The 21,280-nt window shown below is 40.9% G+C and overlaps 1 protein-coding gene across 1 annotated transcript in view; it reads right to left on the bottom strand.

The window, feature by feature from the left end:
- Positions 1–2,105: 2,105 nt before the first annotated feature.
- The window catches only part of LOC134463963 (monocarboxylate transporter 2-like), a 66,747-nt gene continuing 47,572 nt past the window's right edge, over positions 2,106–21,280 (bottom strand). Inside the window, exons 3-7 of the mRNA XM_063217350.1 lie at positions 17,692–17,835; positions 16,786–17,093; positions 15,736–16,010; positions 13,030–13,256; positions 2,106–5,537 (exon numbers count right to left, since the gene is read on the bottom strand). Of these exons, the coding sequence (XP_063073420.1) occupies positions 5,239–5,537; positions 13,030–13,256; positions 15,736–16,010; positions 16,786–17,093; positions 17,692–17,835 (1,253 nt within the window). The 3' untranslated portion in view covers positions 2,106–5,238. The remainder of the gene's footprint in view (positions 5,538–13,029; positions 13,257–15,735; positions 16,011–16,785; positions 17,094–17,691; positions 17,836–21,280) is intronic.

Genomic DNA, 21,280 nt, shown 5'->3' with positions numbered 1-21,280 from the left:
AAGTTTTTACAATTGCTGGTCGAGGAAAACCACACACATATCCTGAACTCGGTTAAAGTAGCTATGATTGTTTGCGTTTCCAAAAGTGAACTAAGCTGGGTCTAATAGATTATATAATTTCAATACATTATATCACATTTGATGACATCTAGAAAATAACAAAACAACTCACGCTGTGTCACATTACAGGCCAAACACACAGAGATTAGTAAGAATACAGTTTATATATTGCATATCTATACTCTGTTATATATAATTGAAATACTCTTGGGGTTATAAAAAATAACGGCAAAACAATTGATGAGGTGGTTTAAAAAAAAATCTATTTCAATTGACTTGAGCAAATATGTAGTTTAGAGACACAATGGATTAAGTCTTTTTTGTGACCTTAGATAATAACCCTGTTTTATAATTTACACTTACTGTATTTATATACAGTATATATATATTTACTAGTATTTGAAAATATAAAACTCTGTCATATTTGTTTCATATTCATAAGGCTATAGGTGTTTTATAGTTAAGGTTGGATTTCCTGTCCTGTACTGTGTTGGAGTGTGATGGCAAGCAAAACTTTTTTGGTCCTTACAAAAATACAAATCAGAAAAAAATAAAAGTGTTCTGTATTTCAGAAAAGCTCAAACAATTGTGGCACAAATAAAATAAAAACAAACAAACAAACAAAACCCCTCACCACATAAGCCTTTCTCCTCACTTACGGTGAGGCAAAATTATCACCTCTATAATAACTTAAATTACTTAATTAACTGATGTCTTTTGCATACCAAAATCTTCATATCAATACTTATTTACATCAACTAGGGCAAACACTAGGTGATTTCACTACTCCAACAAATGAAATGAACCTCAATAATTGTGATAATCATAGTAATAACAAGAAAAATATATAATAACAGAAGTCAGCAAAACAAAGAAAAAATCATAATGAAATCATAATGATTACAGACAGACTGTATTGTTTCTTCGGCTTTGCAACTCGATTTATCACCTCTAGTGTAGTCAAAATATAAATCTCAAAAGCGAAATATAAAAACAGACACAATGTAAGAAGGGGACATGAAGACTAAGAAATATAAATATGATGCAGAAATCCTTTTGACCGAAGAATCTAAGAAATGGATGTTAACAAGTAAGTTCAGGGTTTTTTTTAGCATTACTTTTAGTTAGCTTAGTTAGTTATTTTTGCTATTGTGAGTTACTGCCTAAGGTGGGCGCTGTTTCCCACAAAATGGCATTCACTTCAACCATGTAAAATCACAGTAACACAAAGCAAAGCAGCCTTCAAATGGGTAAAGGGGAGTTTTTTTAAAGCCTTTTATATGAAGGAAATGAAATTTATTCAAGCTCCAAGAAGACATCTAGTTGCTTATCATTTAATTTTGAATACCATGACCTGCATGTATGTGAATTGTCACATGACTCACTGCCACAACGGGTAACACTGGAGTGCAGTGTGGTGCTGGTGCCAACATAGAAACAGAGCTGGTGCTACAGTAATTGACGTACACACTCATTCTTTGTGTATCAGATGCAAATTAGCAGTTTGGTAGTAGAGCATTAGGCTAAACATCCCTCCTGAAGGCTTATAAAGATGTGATGACGCTCGGCTGAGCTATCAGCTGAGATCTTAAAATCAGAGGTTTCACACCTTTGTGAGGTTTGCTAGGAGGTCGCCAGTTCAAACCCCGAGTGGCAGACTGTGCAGGATGACCTTGGTTACACTTGCCTACAATATCATATTAGCAGGCCTACCATCTTATCTGTCTCTACTGTACAGTGGTGTACTGTAGCCTATGATGATGCCAACTGAGCTAATGAAATGACGTTGCACATGTTGCAAACACAAACAACATTGGTTTTGTGCGCAACTAATATCATTTATACATACGTAAGTTAATAACTTTTCAGACGCATGTTGCCAGTGCCAGTTCTGAGGAGAATGTCTTTTATGTGTCAAGGAAAGAGTGTAGGACGCACGTTTCCTCGAAAAAGCTGAGACAGCAATACTTAAAGGCCAGAGTACTTATTGCAACCAGCTGTTCATTGAAACTGTGCTGTCTACTGCCAGATTTGTCAGATCATGAATATTTACTAAATAGTTTATTCATATTTTCTAGTATGACCAAGGGCAGTACGTTTGGCAGCTAAAAATGTTTGATTCTGGAAATTCAAAATGGTGAACAATGAAAAGTGCAATTTTCCCAGCCATAATGCTTAATACTTACAGTAGAATTTGATGGGGGTGGTAAGTATTCATGAAAAAGATAACAGTGATGAATGGGCAGCATGCATTCTGGAAATAAACTACTAAAGGTAGAACACAGTGCACTTTTAACAGCAAAGTAATGCCCCAAGCATTAGGTTATTTCAAGTACAGTACTTCAAATGAAATGAAATTAAATGAAATAAAATGTAAGAAATTCCCTTGATTGATGGCATATCACCTATATGTTGATTAATACTTGTCAAAGTTATATACTACTGTGGTCACATTGGATCTGAAATAATTGCCGTAAAATAAAATTAAATAAATAAAAAATATTTTAACAATAATACTCATATCAAAGACATTTACAGAATTATCAATTATTCCCAACAGTTGAATGACAGTCACAGTGTAGTGAAGTCAAGCCAATGGTGACTGTCTAGGAGTGCATGGTTTAGAAGCATAGATAGAAGACAGCATAGATAATTGCACACTAAAATAGTATCTGATGGCAAACAATTTTCTACAAGTTGTGCTACAGAGGTATGCAACAAATTTGTGTCTAATTTATCCCTGTTTGTGTAATTTTGTCAATAATTATCGTAGGTCAAGACGAACATGATTTCATTTTCAGCTTTGGTTCACAACTTAAAAGAAGAGTGGTGTTCTGGATAATCTGATGAGGGTGGGGGTTGAAATAGCAATGATGCCTCTTAGTGCATTACTTAGAAGATTCAAGCTATTCATTCAAGTTTATAAACAAACTGACTAACCGACAAACAAAACACCAAATTCAACACCATAATTCACTGACCGCTTATTAATCATGACATTATGAAGCAATATGTCTGTTGTATATTAGTATGCGTAGGCCTATATATAGTAAAACATTATAATGTATTTACATTTAAGGCAATGCGTCATTACTGAAAGTTTAAATTTCATGCAGCTTGATTCTCGAATGACCATTTACCATTAACTGACAAACATTTAATTCACCACCAGAGAATCAATGACCTACTGTAAACTACCACACGGTAGGCCTATTGCTTACAAAAAGCTCATCTCTTTCCATCTCAATATATTGCTTATTATAAAGCTTCTCTTTTTGTTATCAACAAGCCTTCACTGGTCTATGAATAATAACCTCATGGAACAGTGTCACCAGCACCTGATTATTTTTACTTGGATGGAAATAATTTGGTCAGAAATACATCAAAACTGTAAGGCCCATGAAAAAGAATACTCATATCTAATATACTTTTGCAGCCGTGTGTGTGTGTGTGTGTGTGTGTGTGTGTGTGTGTGTGTGTGTGTGTGTGTGTGTGTGTGTGTGTGTGTGTGTGTGTGTGTGTGTGTGTGTGTGTGTGTGTGTGCGTGTGCGTGTGCGTGCGTGTGCGTGTCTTAACATTCAGCCATAATCGATTTGCATTGCGATTGATCAGCACGTCTTTCATTGTATCATACTGGCAGACATTAACAGTGCAGCATACGAGAGGGGAGGTGCAGCATTGGGCTAACTATTGGGCACACACTGTGTTGGGCACGGTGTGCAAAGATAGGGCAGCGTATGTGCTGATTGCCATACTCACACAGCACACAAGCCACTGACTAAGTGGCATTCCTCATTTTTGTTTTCCCCTTAATGTTATTTCCTTTCTGTATTTTTGTTTAGTTTTGTCCACTATATTCCCTTCAGCCATTTTATGATGATAATAATGTCATTATGCCCTGTCCTGAGCACCAAACTTGAAGCAGGAACCTACTGTGTGATTCTATCCTGCTGGCCTGAAATCTGAGGACCGGTACTGATTTAAGGAAAAGCGTAACTGTAGTCCTTATCTCACGGAGAGTTAGCCGTGAGAGAAAGATCTCATAGAAACACTCTCTCCAGGGTGCCATTCTCAACACGGTTGGTGCCAATCTTAGTTAGCAACTTACTTGTTTCCAATACAACTTCCCATAGGGAACCTACTAAGTTGCTAACATTTAACTATGTAAGTCTAGGTGGGTATCTCAGTTTTGGTGCCATTTTGAAATGTGTGTAGACAACAAGTAAGGACAAAAATTTGAACTCGTTTTGAATGCACTGTCTGTCCAAATCAAGAAATAGGCAGTCTTGTGCGTATGTAACAAACTACAGTTTGTTAGCACACCCATGAATGTCTTTGGGATATGAAATGTTGGTTTCAGCTGGCATGACATTTTCAGCTATAGGTTAGAGAGTTATAGAGAGGCGTGGTTTATACCAGCCATATGAAAATAATGGGTAGTGGCAACACGACCCATGTTGTTGCAGTGATGTGAAAAATGACAATCCAGTGCCACATGACCTGGTTTTACCATATCCAATAAGGGTAATCACCTGGTTGAATTAATAATAATAACAACAATAATAATAATAATAATGATAATAATAATAATATTAATAATAATATTGATTTAAAAAAAACTCTGATTCCCACAACTCCTCCCTTTCTTCTGTTCAATATAAAACAAAACAAAATGTTCCCATTCCATTTGTTTGCAGTAATAGAGCCTTAAACTAATCTACTGGTAGGTCTGTGGCCTCCATATTCAAGAAATACTCAAACAAAAACAAAATGGTTTCCCTGGCCGTTAGAGAAGTTTACAGCATATTAAACAGAATTACTGACCAAAGACATACATACTGTATATGTCTATGTTACTGATACTCACAGTCACATTGTTGTCTTCTTTGTTGCTTTGGCAGTTGTACAGAGTAGCGGCAGAACAGAACAGACCCACCCACAGCACACTCTTACCCCCTTACCACAGTTCACGTAGAGACACAGAGAAAGACGGGGGTTTCATTTATGTGTGTGTGTGTGTGTGCGTGGATGGACGTGGTCCTCAAAAATAAATCATCAATCTCCTCATAACAAAAATAAACAAAACATCTAAGGTAGACAGACAGACAGACAGACAGACAGACAGACAGACAGACAGACAGACAGGCTAGACATTCAAACACCAACCAAGTCTGCTTCTTAAATGTTGGTCTCTCTCTGCACGGCGCCTCCATCCTCCGACTTGTCCATGAGGGCCTCGGATGCCTGAGCGTTGCCGTCGGCGACCGCCTCCGCCTCCATCTCCTTGGCGGCGGCCCGGCTCTGCTCCGGCTCCTCGGTCTGCGCCGGCTTGTACATCTCCGCCTTCTTGCGCTCCCGCTCCAGCAGCCGGTAGTTGATGAAGTTGCCGATGAACAGCCAGATGCTGGCGAAGATCACCACGGCGCCGCAGCAGAAGTACATGTACTTGTAGTTCTTCGTCACGTCCACCAGTTTGCCTGGAAGGGACAAAGAAAAAAACATGTAAATATGGAATGAATTTCGGTTGAATGAATGTAGGTTAAAATAATCCATGCACAAACGACCTGCACACATACAAAATATATGTATAACATAAAATAGTATATGTGTATTGGCCCGCTGAGATATTTCTATTGTTTAGATCAAAATAATTAAACTTTGGGCTCTCCAATGCTGTCATACGAGGTTCTACCACATGGTGGCAGCAGCCTGCCACACAAATCACATCTTCTGCATCTGGCATCAACTTACTTTGTGCAATGATGTCGATAACTCTTTGGTAATAGTCACTTTGGAGCCTTGCAAATGCAATGCAAAAGACATTTTAATCAAATAGGGCTAACTTGATTAAACTGGTTGAGTAAATGTATGCAAATGGGGTAGTGTAACATCCACCCTGTGACATCTTGTGAGGTGAACAAACAGAGGACCTGTTAGAAAAGGGCAGCACCGCACGATAATCACTCTGTATCAATACAGTTAAAAGCATTGCATGAAAATGAATTGATGCAGCATCCACCCCTGTCACAATGTCATCATACGTGCACATGGCAGGCTGACAGCTGGCATGCTGACGGCTCTTTCACTGGGACCGAGAGAAAGAGATCTGACTGACCCACCGCTCCCCCCACCCCCATCCAATACATACAATGTAATGAGGACCCCATTACGGGCTCAACCTCTCCCTGGGCCCGGGACAACTGGCCCGGTTGTCCCTCACCGCCCTGAGCCTGTGAGCACTTGTGGCTCCATTCCACATTGGATGCTTACAGTTAAAAGCTTTACATATGCAATGCAAATTTGCAATGCGATGCAAAAATGTATATGTAAATGTGGAAGTGCAGCATACAGTGCTGTAAACCCTGTCAGCAGTCCGCAGACAAAAAGTAGAACTGGGGAGAGATTATTAACCAGCATGGCATGTCATGTGATGTGACCGTACCTGGCAGAGGCCACCCAATCAACATCATTGCAGAACTCCAGTATTAGTCACTTTAGATGATTACAGGTAAAGACATACTGTAACACTTTATTTTAGGGACATATCTATTAGCACTAATACATACAATATTAATGCCTGTGTAAGTAACTTGTAAGGCATGTACTAAGCAAAATAAGACAGTTGTTAAGCATGTATTCACAAATGTCTTGTTTATGCCCAATTAGGGATTTATTACCAATATAACCTTAGTAAGGACCTAGTAGACCTAGATTTCTATGTATGAGTAAGCGGTAAGGGCCAGAATACAATGTGTATAAGCTCCTGGTACATTGTGTGAACAAACCCTGAACAGTGTGAAAACAGATGTGGAATAAGGGTCCCTATTCTAAAGTGATGCATTGCTCAGCCCAGATGGCTTAGGGCCCCCACACTACCAAGGGACCCCACTCTACCCACACTCCGCCCCCGGGAGACCAAGTGTAAGAATGCTGCTGAATCTGCATTAGTCTCATCAGGTACATTAACCTCACTTGTTCTACTCAAGATTTAAGGGAGTAATTGGAAGCATTATATAGCAAGGATTGGATTTAAACTTCTCTATGACAGTGGGGTGGCGAGATGTCAATTTTTCATACACCAATTACTTTTAATTGTAAAAACCATACAATAAATGCAGAATATAACTATGAGTAATAGTTTGGAAGCGAAACTAAGCTATTCCTTTGTGATAAATAAGTTAATGTTTGAGAAACTTAGCTCCAAGAAGTGCAGTGCATGATGGGTACGCCCTTAGTCAGAAATGCAATGCATGGCCAATGCAGCAATGATAATATTTCTGTTGTTACGTACATGGCAAATTGTTTGGATAGCATCTAAATTTCACGAGTGAGGGGAAGAGCTAAGGACGTAGGCTCAGAGCTGGGTAGGTTGTCTGTTGGCCTAGATTGCGTACCCATCATGCACTGCACTTCTTGAAGCTAATGTTCTCAAACATTAACTTCATTATCACAAAAGAATAGATTAGTTTTGCTTCAAAACTATTATTCTAATGTTCTGCATTTATTTTTGGGGTTTTTACAATTTAAATTAATAGTCCGGCAGCCAAAAGCCAAATATCAGCCGAACCCAGTTTCGTCTGATAAAGTTTTTTTCTTTGCAGTTTGTGGTTGCCTAAGGTGTACCTATTAAGATTCCAGACGATGCCCGGTGATATCCCTTGAGCATTTTCAGATATTGAGCCTTTTATGCTTGATGTGCTGCAGCCATAGATTACAACAGTCTTTGGCTCCCAATTCATGTTATGCTGACCAAATACCCTATACCATACTTATTTTGTGTTTGTTGACATGGTGGGATGTGTATAAGAACAGGTGGTGAGGTATGGACATCAGTGGGGGTGGGGTCATGCATGTTTGGGGGCGGGGCATTCACCCAAAAAGCCTGATTTTCCAAGTCGGAGACAGAAAGGTCAACATTTCGCCAAACGTGGCTTTATATCTCATAGTGGGGTTGTTTGGTTTTGCTGTTTGTAGTTGTCCAACACTTACCCATCAGGATAAGAGTGCAAATTTCAGATATTAACCCTTTCATGTTGATTTCGCTGCAGCCATAGCCGACAAGCTTTTGACAGCTTCATAACTGCACTGTGATTAACCATAGAGCATTCTGGGTGGTAGGCCTGCCACATCAAAGTGGAGAAAGTGTCCTCGTACCAAATACATTTTAGACAATTACATAACTAGCTGTTTGTCAAGCAGAAATATGTAACTTTTAGGCGAATATTGGTGGTGTCAGCTTAGACATACCCAGAAAGGATTACTAATTCAACACAGAATTTCACCATTTCATACATTGCTATTTACTCTTCCTGTGCTGTTGTAACACAAAATAAAAATTGTAAGTAATAATTACATAATTTTTGGCTGCTTATTTGTTTGCCTACAAAGTACATAATTTCAGTGGTGGTCATATTAACATGGAAAGAGATAAAATTAAAAATGTAAATCCACAAAATGACATTGTAATTGACCTTTTACCAGCCCATGCCATATCAGGGTGTGACACTGCGGCATCCTATTTTGGTATTGGTAAAGGCTCTGTTATCAAGACCCTAAAAGCTGGATATCACTTGACATCAATTGGTAATGTGCTGGCACCATTCCAACAAGTTTCCAGTGAGGCCACTAATTTTGTGTCGGCATGTTATGGCATTCCAGACAGTATCAGCATGTCACATACAAGGTTGGTGGTATGGGGAAAAAAGAATGGGAAAGGTAATTTATCTTCACCTAACCTGGCTGCTCTTCCACCAACAACAGAGGCATTTCTTGAGAATGTGAAAAGGGCTCATTTTCAAGCAATATTGTGGAGGACATTGGTTCACACTCCACCTGAACTATCTCCTGAAGCATTTGGATGGAAGAAAGACCCATGCAACAAAGCACTGATACCAATAAGTATTCCAGAAAATGTCAAAGTGGTACCAGACTACATTTTACAGATGATCAGATGTGGTTGCAAGAGTAAAAGCCCCTGCAATTCTAAGAAATGTAGCTGTGCTGTAAACAGTGTGCCTTGCGCCATTTTCTGTGCATGTTTTCGGCTGGGATGCTGCCGAACCAATGTTGTGTGAGCTTTACTGTGTGTGTGTGTGTGTGTGTGTGTGTGTGTGTGTGTGTGTGTGTGTGTGTGTGTGTGTGTGTGTGTGTGTGTGTGTGTGTGTGTGTGTGTGTGTGTGTGTGTGTGTGTGTGTGTGTGTGTGTGCGCGCGCGCGCGCGTGTAGTGTATATAATGTAGGCTATAGGTGTTTTAGGTGTTAAGGACTCTGTATGTTGTATAGGTGTAGACAGGTCTTTCTGTGCGAATTTAAATGCATGTACATGTCTTATTTGATGGCTTTATGGACTTTTAAGTGATCATTTAATACCAGTCAGGATACACTGGATTGACTTAATTTTTGACTCAACAGTATATATAATGTGTAGCTGTTTTCCTATGTTTAGACCTCTCTCTCTCTCTCTCTCTCTCTCTCTCTCTCTCTCTCTCTCTCTCTCTCTCTCTCTCTCTCTCTCTCTCTCTCTCTCTCTCTCTCTCTCTCTGAGCGTGCGGTACTGTATGTTGCAGTGTATATAGGTCTTTCTCTGTAAATTTTAAATGCATGTACAGATCTTATTTGATGGCTTTATGGATTTAAGTGATCATTCAATACCAGTCTGGATACACTGGATGTACAGTGCCATGAGAAAGTTTGGGCACCCTTTTGGAAGATCATTACATCGGTTTATTTCTCGTTGAGCTTTTAAAGTAGCAAATTCCTTTTAACATATGTTAAACTGTAGGGAAAGATAAACATTTCAGCAGTGGAAGAATTTTCATAGGTGTTATAGAAAGAATGTTATGTGTATTTAAACAAAATATGCGTGTGCATAAATATGGGCACCCCAAAGAAGGTATACCATTAATATGAAGTGGAGCTCACCTTTGCTGATCTAATGGCCTTTGGATACTTGCTATACAAGAAGACAAGTTCCAACTGCCTGGTGCTACTGAATAGTTGCCAATTATTCTATCCAGAACCCCTCTAATTCAGTCAGATTACTCATCTGTCTTCTGTAGACATCCTGGTTCAAATAAATTAATGGTGTTATCTCAAGATTGGTATGACCATTTCAAGACATTGTACTTGTTGTTTTGCATTAACTCAATGCTGAATTTTGATCAACACTGTCCTGCTGGAAAGTCCAAACTCTGCTCAGCTCTAATTTTGTGACTGACACTTGAACATGTTTTTGAAAAATATGCTATTTGAATAGAATTAGTGAGGCCCTTAACTGTAATAAGTTTTACAGTGTGTATACTATCCACACAGACCTATAGTAGGGTGTGTTTTAGACCAGAGGTCATAGAATTTATGGGTGCATTTTTTGCCATGTCCACCTCCCATTGTTAAGGTCAAATAACTCTAGCTCAGTCTCATCTGACCACACTATGGTTTCCCAAACTGCTTTTAGCTTGTCCAGATAAGCTTTCTGCATACGTTTAACAACTTATTTCTGATGGATACACAGGAAAGCCTTTTTATTCGTCACCCATCCAATGAGCTTTTGCCTTGTGAAAAGTATACGTAGAAGGACCCATGTCTAAGTCTGCACTATCAGCAGCTATGGTCTTGTAATTCTATGGAGTTGTTCTGTAGTGTGCCTGTTACAATTCTTACCATCCTTTAGCCATGCCCTTTTAACTATTTTTCAACAAACTACAGTTTGTTCAGAGCCCACCATATTCCACTCTCCAAGACAGAACTTAGGACAAGCCTCGTCTATAATTGTGTATGATAAATAACATTTTAATGACCAATCATGTCTGTCTTGGTGACTGAAGGGATTACAAAATCATTAAAACCAGTTTGTGCGGCAAAGGTGAGCTCTATTTCATATCAATGGTATACCTTCTTTGGGGTGCCCATATTTATGCACACGCCTATTTTTGTTTAAATCCACATACAATTCTATCTATAACACCTATGAAAATTCTTCCACTGCTGAAATGTTTCTCTTTCCCTACAGTTTAACATATGTTAAAATGAAGTTGCTACTTTAAAAGTTCAACGAGAAATAAACCGATGTAATGATTTTCGAAAAGGGTGCCCAAACTTTCTCATGGCACTCATGGCGATGTTGTCATGTATGTTGTCATGATGTGATGTTATGCAGGATCTCATAATGCACAATCCGTTCCATACTTTACAGTCTTATTCTAAGCAATGTTGTGAATGTTTTTACAGAGGCATTTGTTGATTTGTCATTCATGACCTGATTTATATAACTAAATGCATAAAAATAGGCCGAAATCGCATTTTTTAAGGTTATTAGCAGTATCTTCTCTGTACTTGGATAACAAAAGGAGATACACGTAGCCACAATTAACCACAGTAAATATTCTTGTATGTACGATATTAACAAAATAAAAAAGGAATTTTGAAGCTGGCATTTTCAGGTGGTCAGATTCATTGCATCAAAATATATGCAAATTAGTGCATATTTAATTAGATAATAGCCTAATTAGCATATTTAAACATAAAATATAGAAAACTTGTAATACATTTTTTTCTCCAATTCATATGAGTAATCATCTGATAAAGTTTCATATTGATATCTGCAAGTTAAAAAAAATACCCTATTCACCTACAGTGTCTCGCCTTATTTGTGGGATTGCTGTTATGAAAGGGTTAATTATTACCCCATATTGGGTTTGTTTCAATAAGGGCAGTGTTATGGCAGTCCAATGTGAATGTTTTTCAGGTAAAATAAGCAATTTGGTATATTTTGTAGCATTACTCACAGTAATATTAGGTGTCTTTAGTTTTTTTGTCATAATTTGCATTTATGGGACAATAAAGGCTCAAAATCTGGAAATGCTCAAGGGATATCACCGGGCATCCTCTGAAATCTTGAAGACTTGCCTAAAATCTATCAGATAAAGCAAAAAAAAAACTTTATCAAAGAAATCTGGGTTCAACCCCACGGCTCCCGGACTATCAGTGGTACATGAAAAAAATTACATCTCACCAACCCACCGCCATCGAGAAGTGTACGTTCAATCCTTGCTATATATAGGCTCCTGTTACCTTCCTTACATAGTTGTGAAAAAGAGGAAACTAGATGACACAGCTGAAAATTAGTAATTATTTAATATACCCTTACACTTTGTCGATTGGGGGGGCTAGGTAGCGCGGGCCTGGGTGGTGTGGGGGCCCTAGGTAACGAGGGGGACTTTGGTAGTGCGGAGGCCCTGAGGCTACCATCTGGGCTGACCAATGCATCACTTTAGAATAGGGACCCTTATTCCGCATCTGTTTTCACACTGTTCAGGGTTTGTTCACACAGTGTGTCGGGAGCTTATACACATTGAATTCTGCCACTTACTACTTACTAATAAATAGAAATATAGGCTTACTGGTCCTTACTAAGGTTATATTAGTAATAAATCCCTAACTGGGCATGAACAAGACATTTGTGAATACATGCTTAACAACTGTCTTATTTTGCTTAGTACATGCCTTACAAGTTACTTACACAGGCATTAATATTGTATGTATTAGTGCTAATAGATGTATCCCTAAAATAAAGTGTTACCACTGTATTGCACATTCTATGCAAAAGGCATTTTAAACTAATAAGCTTACTGTAAAGGTTCTACACAAATGAATGTATTTAAGAGTAAGAGTAATGTGTTAGTGAGTGCACGTTAAATGTCAGGATGGCGATTGGTCATCTCATGTCATGTGACCGGTACCTGCGGGTGGTGGGCCAATTAGCACAGATTCTGCTCCCCAAGTAACAGTCACTTTAGATCCTTATAGTTAACAATTTCACGATACTGATAGCTCAACTGATAAACACTTTTGAGCCTTGCAAATGCAAAAAGCATTCGATCAAATAAGGTAATTTTGAGTAGTGCAACCTCCAGCGACAAATGTCCATGTGAGCAAGCAGTGGACCAATAGGAAAAGGGAACGTGACTTGTACCTGCCAGCGGCGGGCCAATCAACACGGGGCAGCACTCCACAATGGTCGTGAGGCCGACGGCGCTGGAGAACCGCTGTGGGCCGACGAGGTCCATCAGCGTCTCGAAGAGCACGGAGCTCACCATCCCGAAGGCGAACCCAAAGAACACGGCATACACCACCAGCCCCGTGTAGCTCTCCGCCAGTGGACACAGGAGGTGGCACACACCGTTATACAGCACCGCAAAGCTGCAGAAGAACGGACCAGAACACTTTAGTACAAGTAAATACAGGGAAAAAAATACTGTAAATAAAGAACACTGCATACACCACCAAGCCTGTGTAGCCCTCGGCCAGCGGACAAAGGATATGACCCACACCATTATACAGCACACTGAAGCTGAAAGGAGAAAGGTTACTGTATAACACTGAGAATGTGGTGTAAGATCAACTATACAGTATACTGAGTATATATAACAGCATCTACCGTAAGGTTATGTAGGATTACTTACACTGTACTAGAGGCTAGAGAACAGTACTAATAGTCCTACAAAAAGATTAATCTGAAAGCGATCGTAACATAGCCTAATTTCATAGCATCTGAGATGCGTTATCAAATCTGAAGGCTGCAAGAATCTTGTATGCTGACACAGCTTCAACATGAGGTTGCACTGTCCGTTTCTCCCGTAGACAGTTGTCTGCTCTGCTATGTCTATTATTTTGCCTTATCAGCTCAGCAGGTGAGGTGTGCAAACCCAGTCAGTTGAAGGAGAGGATTGTGCACATCCCAGGGAAAGGTGCAGGACGAAGGCCAACTGTAGTTTTCAGAGTGAGAAGTCCGCACACTTAGAATCCTTTTTGTTGTGTTTTATTTTTTCATGGCAGGATAACGTTTTGCCCTCAACAGTCTTCTTCAGATTCTCTGTTGAGGTAGAAACATTATCCTGCCATGAAAAAATAAAACACAACAAAAAGGAGTCTAAGTGTGCAGACGTCTCACTCTGAAAAGTGCGGACCCAGCCAGTCTTCTAACAACCCTACCCCTATCCCTCTCGCAATATTTTTTTTCCTAGTACAAGGACGCCACAGGTGGCCTCTGATTGGTCGAACTTCCAGAGCGGCAAGACTGCAACACGTGCCACAGGAGAGTCTTGAAGCCGACAACACGCCGACACTCGCCACACTTTTGATATGTGCCTAAACCTAAACCTTCCCTAAACTTAACCTGTCACGAAAGCAATGTTTATGATTCTTTACTTTTGCCAAGAAGGGGGCGAAATAAGCAAGGTATTGGCAAATTTGTTGCGAAATTGTGCTCAGACCCAAAATCATGCCTAAACCCTAACCTGTCACAGGAAGTTGTGAAGGTTGACCAATGAGAAGCCGAATTTGGCCATCTGTGGGGGTCCTTGTACTAGGAAAAAAAAAATGTGCATCCCTCTCTTTCAGTTACTTCCTCTCTCTCCTTCACTGCACTATCAATAACGGCGCAACGACCCGTAAAAAAAATATTGCAAAAATCCCACAGTGTTTCCTGAATAAGATATTGTATGAAAATAAGAAATAATACCTGAAGAAGTACCGGTACTGTGTGTGTAGGCGAACCCAATCAGTCATTTAACAATTCTGGGACCCCTATCTCCCTATATTGAAAAATCTGAAATATATACAGTATTTATTGAAAAAATCCAGTGTTTCCTGAACAAGACATTGTATAGAAATAAAAATGTTACATGAAGGACAGCTGAATGCTGGGCAAAGCAGTCAATGACTTAACAACTAAACCCTCTTCCCTCCCACTTACTTCCTGTCTCTCCTTCACTGTACTATCAATAATGTATAATGATGGGGGCGCTGTGGTGCAGTGCGCTAAGCCCCCCACATTTGGGCTTTCATGCCCATGGGGACCCCGGTTCGAGTCCTCCACCATCTCTCTCTCCCACTCACTTCCTGTCAGCATCTCATACTATCCTGTCAATAAAGGCATAAAAAGCCCCTAAAAAAATAAAAATAATAATAATAATAATATGTATAATGATACTATCTGTAAGGTGTTCCTGTGCAGTCTGCCACTTGGGGCTCGAACCCACCACCTCCTAGTCAACGCTTCAGGATACCACTGAGCTAAAAGACCAGTGCTATAGCTCAGTGTTTCTCAACAGGGGTGCCAGGGCACCCTGGGGTGCCGCGGGCCCCCCTCACGGGTGCCGCAGAAACGTGGCTGATTAATAAATTATGTAATATAATACATATTTGTCTAAATTGATAAGTTAATGCTAGTCAGTGGAATCTTTCATCTGCCATTTACGCACAATAAAGTAAATATAGGTCGCCCCAGTCAGCTGCAAATTCGAACGTAGGTCGTGTGACGTCTCCAAATGTGTTACTTTTCTAAGCTTTTGTGGTATTGGATGTGATGGCATGTTGCGGCTTGTTGGTTTGGGGTGCCTTGAAATTTTTCCTGAATTGAAAGGGTGCCTCGCCTAAAAAATGATTGAGAAACACTGCTATAGCTCAGCGGTACAGATACTGTATGAGACTTCGGGAAGGAGGTTTACTCGTGTTCCACGCCACACTGCAAGTTGGCCTCTGTTACATAAGGTGTCAATAATAATAACTACCGACCCTTTAAAATACATTAAAACAATACAGTGTGTCCTCAATAAGATATTGATTGATATAAAAATAAATTAATAAAAGTAATAAATAAATAAAGTAATAAAATTACCTGAAAAAGTACTGTATGCGCGGGCGCACCCAGCGTGAGTTGGCCAGGAGGCCCATGGAGGGTCGGGCGAACATGTCCACGAAGGCCAGGATGGAGAGCAGGAAGGCGGCCGAGTACTGGTCCACGCCCATGTCCTTGGCGTACGGAGACAGGAAGACGATGGGCGCGAAGAAGCCCACGAACATGATGACGTTGCCCGACAGGTAGATGAGGAAGCCGCGGTGCTTGAAGAGGGACAGGTCCAGGTACTTGTTGACCCTGTCGAAGCAGGTCACCTGGAGAGGCAGAAACACACACACATGAATGCACTATTCAATTAGACACACACAACCATGTAGACGTTATTCAATTACACACACACACACACACACACACACACACACACACACACACACACACACACACACACACACACACACACACACACACACACACACACACACACACACACACACACACACACACAGAGATGCATTATTGCACACAAACACACACAGACACAGACACACACAGACACATAGACACACACACAAACACACACACACAAACATGTAGAATAAGGTACATTATTCAAGTCCACTCACACACATACACACTACTAGGCCTACACACACAGAGAACAGATACATGAGGAATCAGTGGTGATTGAATAGCGAAAGGTCCACATGAAGAGCTCTTTTCCAAAACGCTATATCCACCATTTTTGACTTTTTGCATTTTAATATTGGAATTGACTGATAAATAGTCCTATCATCTATGTGTGAATTCGTGCCATTCAAATGTTTTGAGAACATGCTTTTTAAACCTCTATAAAATGCATTTTGTAATGCAATTCAATGGAATGCCCAATACAAAAATGTCAATTTCCCAACATTCTATAAAATGGATACAATGGATATTTTGGAAAAGAGCTCTTCACATTTTCTGAAATGTCTGCCAACAGGTGACCTGGAAATATGTACATACATACACGCACAGGTATGTACACACAAATGCACATGTATACACACACACACACACACACACACACACACACACACACACACACACCGGTTCAGTGGTCGTCTGCGCCGGTGGCAGGGCCGCAGGTGCCACCTCCTCATCTTTCTTCGCCGGGGGGGCTTTCAGTGGCCTCATGAGACTGCCGGCCACACAGCAGTTCAGCAGGAGCCCCCCCAGGATGAGGAAGCTGCCCCTCCAGCCGAAGGCGTTGATGAGGTACTGGTTCAGGGGGGCCAGCGTGCTGAGGAAGACGGGGCTCCCCGCCATGGCCATCCCATTGGCTATGGGCCGCTTGTGGAAGAAGTACTTGCCAATCATCGTCAGAGCCGGCTGCAGGTTGAAGGCCAAACCCAGACCTGGGGAGGGGGAAAAGACAGGCGTATTACATCATAGGCCTATACCAGAGATATTCTATGCAGAGATACGTCATTCTAGTAATTTTCCGGTATCCACTTTTATGTTGGGTGAACGGCCATTTGTGTGTGTGTATGCATGCATGCATGTCCGTGTGTGTGTGTGTGTGTGTGTGTGTGTGTGTGTGTGTGTGTGTGTGTGTGTGTGTGTGTGTGTGTGTGTGTGTGTGTGTGTGTGTGTGTGTGTGTGTGTGTGTGTGTGTGTGTGTGTGTGTGTGTGTGTGTGTGTGTGCGTGCTTGTGCACAAGCAGTGTAGTGCCTGGTTGAAGGCCAGACCCAGACGTGGAGCAATTGCATATAGCCTTTGGGAGTTGGACAATGGATGACAAACAATTTTACAACAAATTACCATGCACCATAATAGAGTTGTGGGCCTCTTTGAGAAAGTAGCCAGAATGTATGTATACTACATGTAACGTGGAGCTTTTTCTCAGCAACGCTATACTGACCCTCAAAAGGACTACTGTAAAAGCAATCCCGGAAATTAAGGACTTAAAAGTACTGCAGTAGAAGTGGGTTAGGTCTGTCCCTGTTAACTTACCTCCCAGTACGCCAATACACAGGTAGAGCTGGATGACGTTCTGACAGAAGGATGCCAGGATCATGGCAAAGGAGCTCAGCACTCCTCCCATCATGATGATCGGCCGGCAGCCATATTTGTTCACCAATATACTGCTGATAGGCCCTGTGCCAGAGATGGAGATGGAGAGAGACAGAGATGGAGGGGGGGGGGGGGGTTGTTTGGGTGGTAGAGAGATAGAGACAAAGAAAGAGATATATAAACTTTATTCAACAGACTCAGGGTCCAGATTATCCAGATTATACTATAAAGAACAACAAAAACCAACTCTACCCCCTTAATAAACCCCATCTCATCCCCCCACCTACCCCCCCCCCCCCCACACACACACACACACACACAATATCTTCACATTGTTTTAAAAATATATTTAGATATATTTAAGATATATTTAGATTAGATTGATATTTGTCCCACAGGGTTATTCATTTTCATATTAAACCAGTCAATCAGAGTCAGATTTTTGTTATTCATTTTTCAGATACAGCATATATTGTACGTATATTATACAGTAGCCTACAGTATATTCCCTGCCTCTACACATCCCATACGAGAGAGAGAGAGAGAGAGAGGGAGAGAGAGAGAGAGAGAGAGAGAGAGAGAGAGAGAGAGAGAGAGAGAGAGAGAGAGAGAGAGAGAGAGAGATGAAGGGAGAAAGACAGAGAACACATTTATTCCAGCTTTATTCAAGCATGACAGATGTGATACAAATCAGACTCTTGAAGAAATGTAATACTCAAGAAAGAGGCAGAAAAATGAATAGCCAATAATGTACACAATATAATATACAAGATGCATTACAAAACAGACTATGGTAATGAACAAATTAACAGTTGACATTTCATAAAAGTACTTGAAAGGGCAAAAAAGAATGGAGATTGATTTCTGGACACGGTGACACACACACACACACACACACACACACACACACACACACACACACACACACACACACACACACACACACACACACACACACACACACACACACACACACACACACAGGCTCGCGCAAGTACACACACACACACACACACACACACACACACACACACACACACACACACACACACACACACACACACATACACACAAACACACTATACATACACACACACACACACACTATACATACATACACACACACACACACACACACACACGAGCGCGCGCACGCACAAACACACACACACGCACGCACATGCACACGCACACGCACACATGCACACACACATACACACACGGCTAGAATGAAATACATATGTACTGTATTTGCCTGACATTTAAACACCATCAACTGACTGCAGACCCTTTGACAGGCCAATCTGAATAGCAATACAGAGACATAAGCTAAGTGTGCCTGTGCCTGTGCCTGTGAAATACAACCTCCGAAAAAGATTGGACACGGCCAATTCCATCCAGCAATCAAGCAAGCAAGCACCAATCTTGCGCACCTGGTCCCAGCTGTGATTTGTGATGTTCTGATTCTCCAATGTACAGGTAAGACTGTGTGGTGGGTTTATTGCCTGCTGGTAGGCATCTGTTTTGTGTGATGTGCTGGTTGAGACGTGACAGGGGTTGCATACACAGTAAATTCTGCAGTGCTCATTTAACACTTAGAGAGTTGATTTGACATCATTTGGACTTAAATGAACTCTTTAAGTGTTGAATTAACACCACAACAGTTACTGTGTACTATCAGAAATAAATATACATCCTACAGACTTCCTTCTTAAAGGATAACTGCTGCCAGTTTCACACTACCCTGGACTTGTCAGTACCTGAGATTTTTTTTTCTTCTTCTTCAGTCATTTTCGGGATCCTGGTCATTGTAATGGTGGCAGAGTATGTTTACATTTCAAAGAAACATCTTGATTTATTCTCAATAACATCCTAAAGGTTATGCAACATCAGCAGACGGCTAGCAAACAGCGATACCTTTTGGGATAATGGGAGTAGGCCTATGTTAAGAAGGTTTTTAAAGTGTACCTCCGGGATTTTGGACACCAGACCTCATTTCCGAGTCAGCCAGGGTGTAAACAATGTGTCCAGAACGTTTTTTTCACATTCCATGCAGTCCTTGTGAATTCTCATATCCATATTGCTAAGCTAGCGCAAGTGAACGGCAATTGGTACCCTGCCCCCAAAACTAGTCTTATCCCGTTTAAACAACATTCAAAACAAAACCGTTATTATGCCATACTGCAAGTGTAAATGTTTGTCTTAGTAGAATGAAGTTTGAAATTAAACCAACCTTGCACTGCGTGGATTTTGCCATGTTGAGAGACTATTTTCTCGGGGTCGGCGGAATTTTACTTTGCTCTCTTCAGTTGTGATGTAGCCCACCCACCCACTTCAGGGAGCCGCAAGAGGCATTGCAAATCAAGGCTAGGTCTACAACTGCGTTCGGATCGAATAGTGGATTAAAACGACATTGCACCATGGTACATCAGTGTGTATATACTAACTGCAATAATAAAGCCCACAGATGGGTATCGGCAAGTTTCCATTGGTTTCCAGTGAAAGATGTTGAAAGAACCAAACTCTGGCTCCTGGCTGCAGGGCTACATCAACACACCGATGGAGACGCTCCGTAGGCTACCCCGGTGCTTTGCAGTGACCATTTCAGTCCTGACGACTTCATAAAGTCCTTCTCGAAGTCTAATACCTACACGGAAAACTCTAAAAGTGTCCGCGATGCCAACCGCATTCCCAGATCTACATTTTGTGGCACGCACCAACAGTCTCTGAAGAACAGGTTTGTTGCTGTGCTTTCTGCTTCTATGATGGTAGCCCAGTGGTATTGGGAGGGAAAGTAATCTCATCGCCCCCTGCTGGCAACGTTCCAAGCCCCTGCAACAAATGAATGGGTTTTTTCTCTGAAAAATTACATCTCGGCCCTGACGACGAAGTAGAAGTAGTGGCAGTCATATTATAGGCATGTTGGCCCGTTTTATCGAATCAGGTGGTAAAATGTTCGGTTTGTCACTGATCTGAACTGATTTTAATATTCTTTAAAAAGCTAATACAGAACTACACTGACTGGCAGGTGTGACGTGTTTACTCCATGTAATTAGCATAGCCAAATTAGCATAGCCAAACATGAGCCAGAGAGGTGGTTACTCGTCACCACAGAAGCCATCATATCTACTAGAGAAGTTAAAACCAAACCAAAATGATCGCGTGTATATATGTTTAATAAGAAGACAATGTGTAACTCACAGGATTACAAGAATGTGAAGATATGCGAAGAACTTGCGTTCATTCGCGTTCATTTGTTTCTCTGTGTTGTCAACGAGGCGCGAAGCACAGCATGCTGGGAGCTGTAGTCCGTTTCCGACCAGATTGGCACAATTTCTATTTTTCTTAAAAGGGCAAAAAATGACTTAAGATTTTCACAGGTAGTAGTTCATCCTATTGTGTACGCTGAAAAATGTGTCTGGTGTTATAGTTCCTAGTCATATCTTTGTGGGATTTTTTTTAAAACTCGTCTATGGGAGTTTCAATAGGGTCGCCCTGGTGTTTGGAACGTAACCGCTAGGATCGCTGT

Source organism: Engraulis encrasicolus, chromosome 15 (assembly GCF_034702125.1).
Source record: "Engraulis encrasicolus isolate BLACKSEA-1 chromosome 15, IST_EnEncr_1.0, whole genome shotgun sequence".
Taxonomy (NCBI): domain Eukaryota; kingdom Metazoa; phylum Chordata; class Actinopteri; order Clupeiformes; family Engraulidae; genus Engraulis; species Engraulis encrasicolus.
Note: the sequence above shows the minus strand (reverse complement) of the source record. Positions and strands in the feature narration are given on the sequence as shown.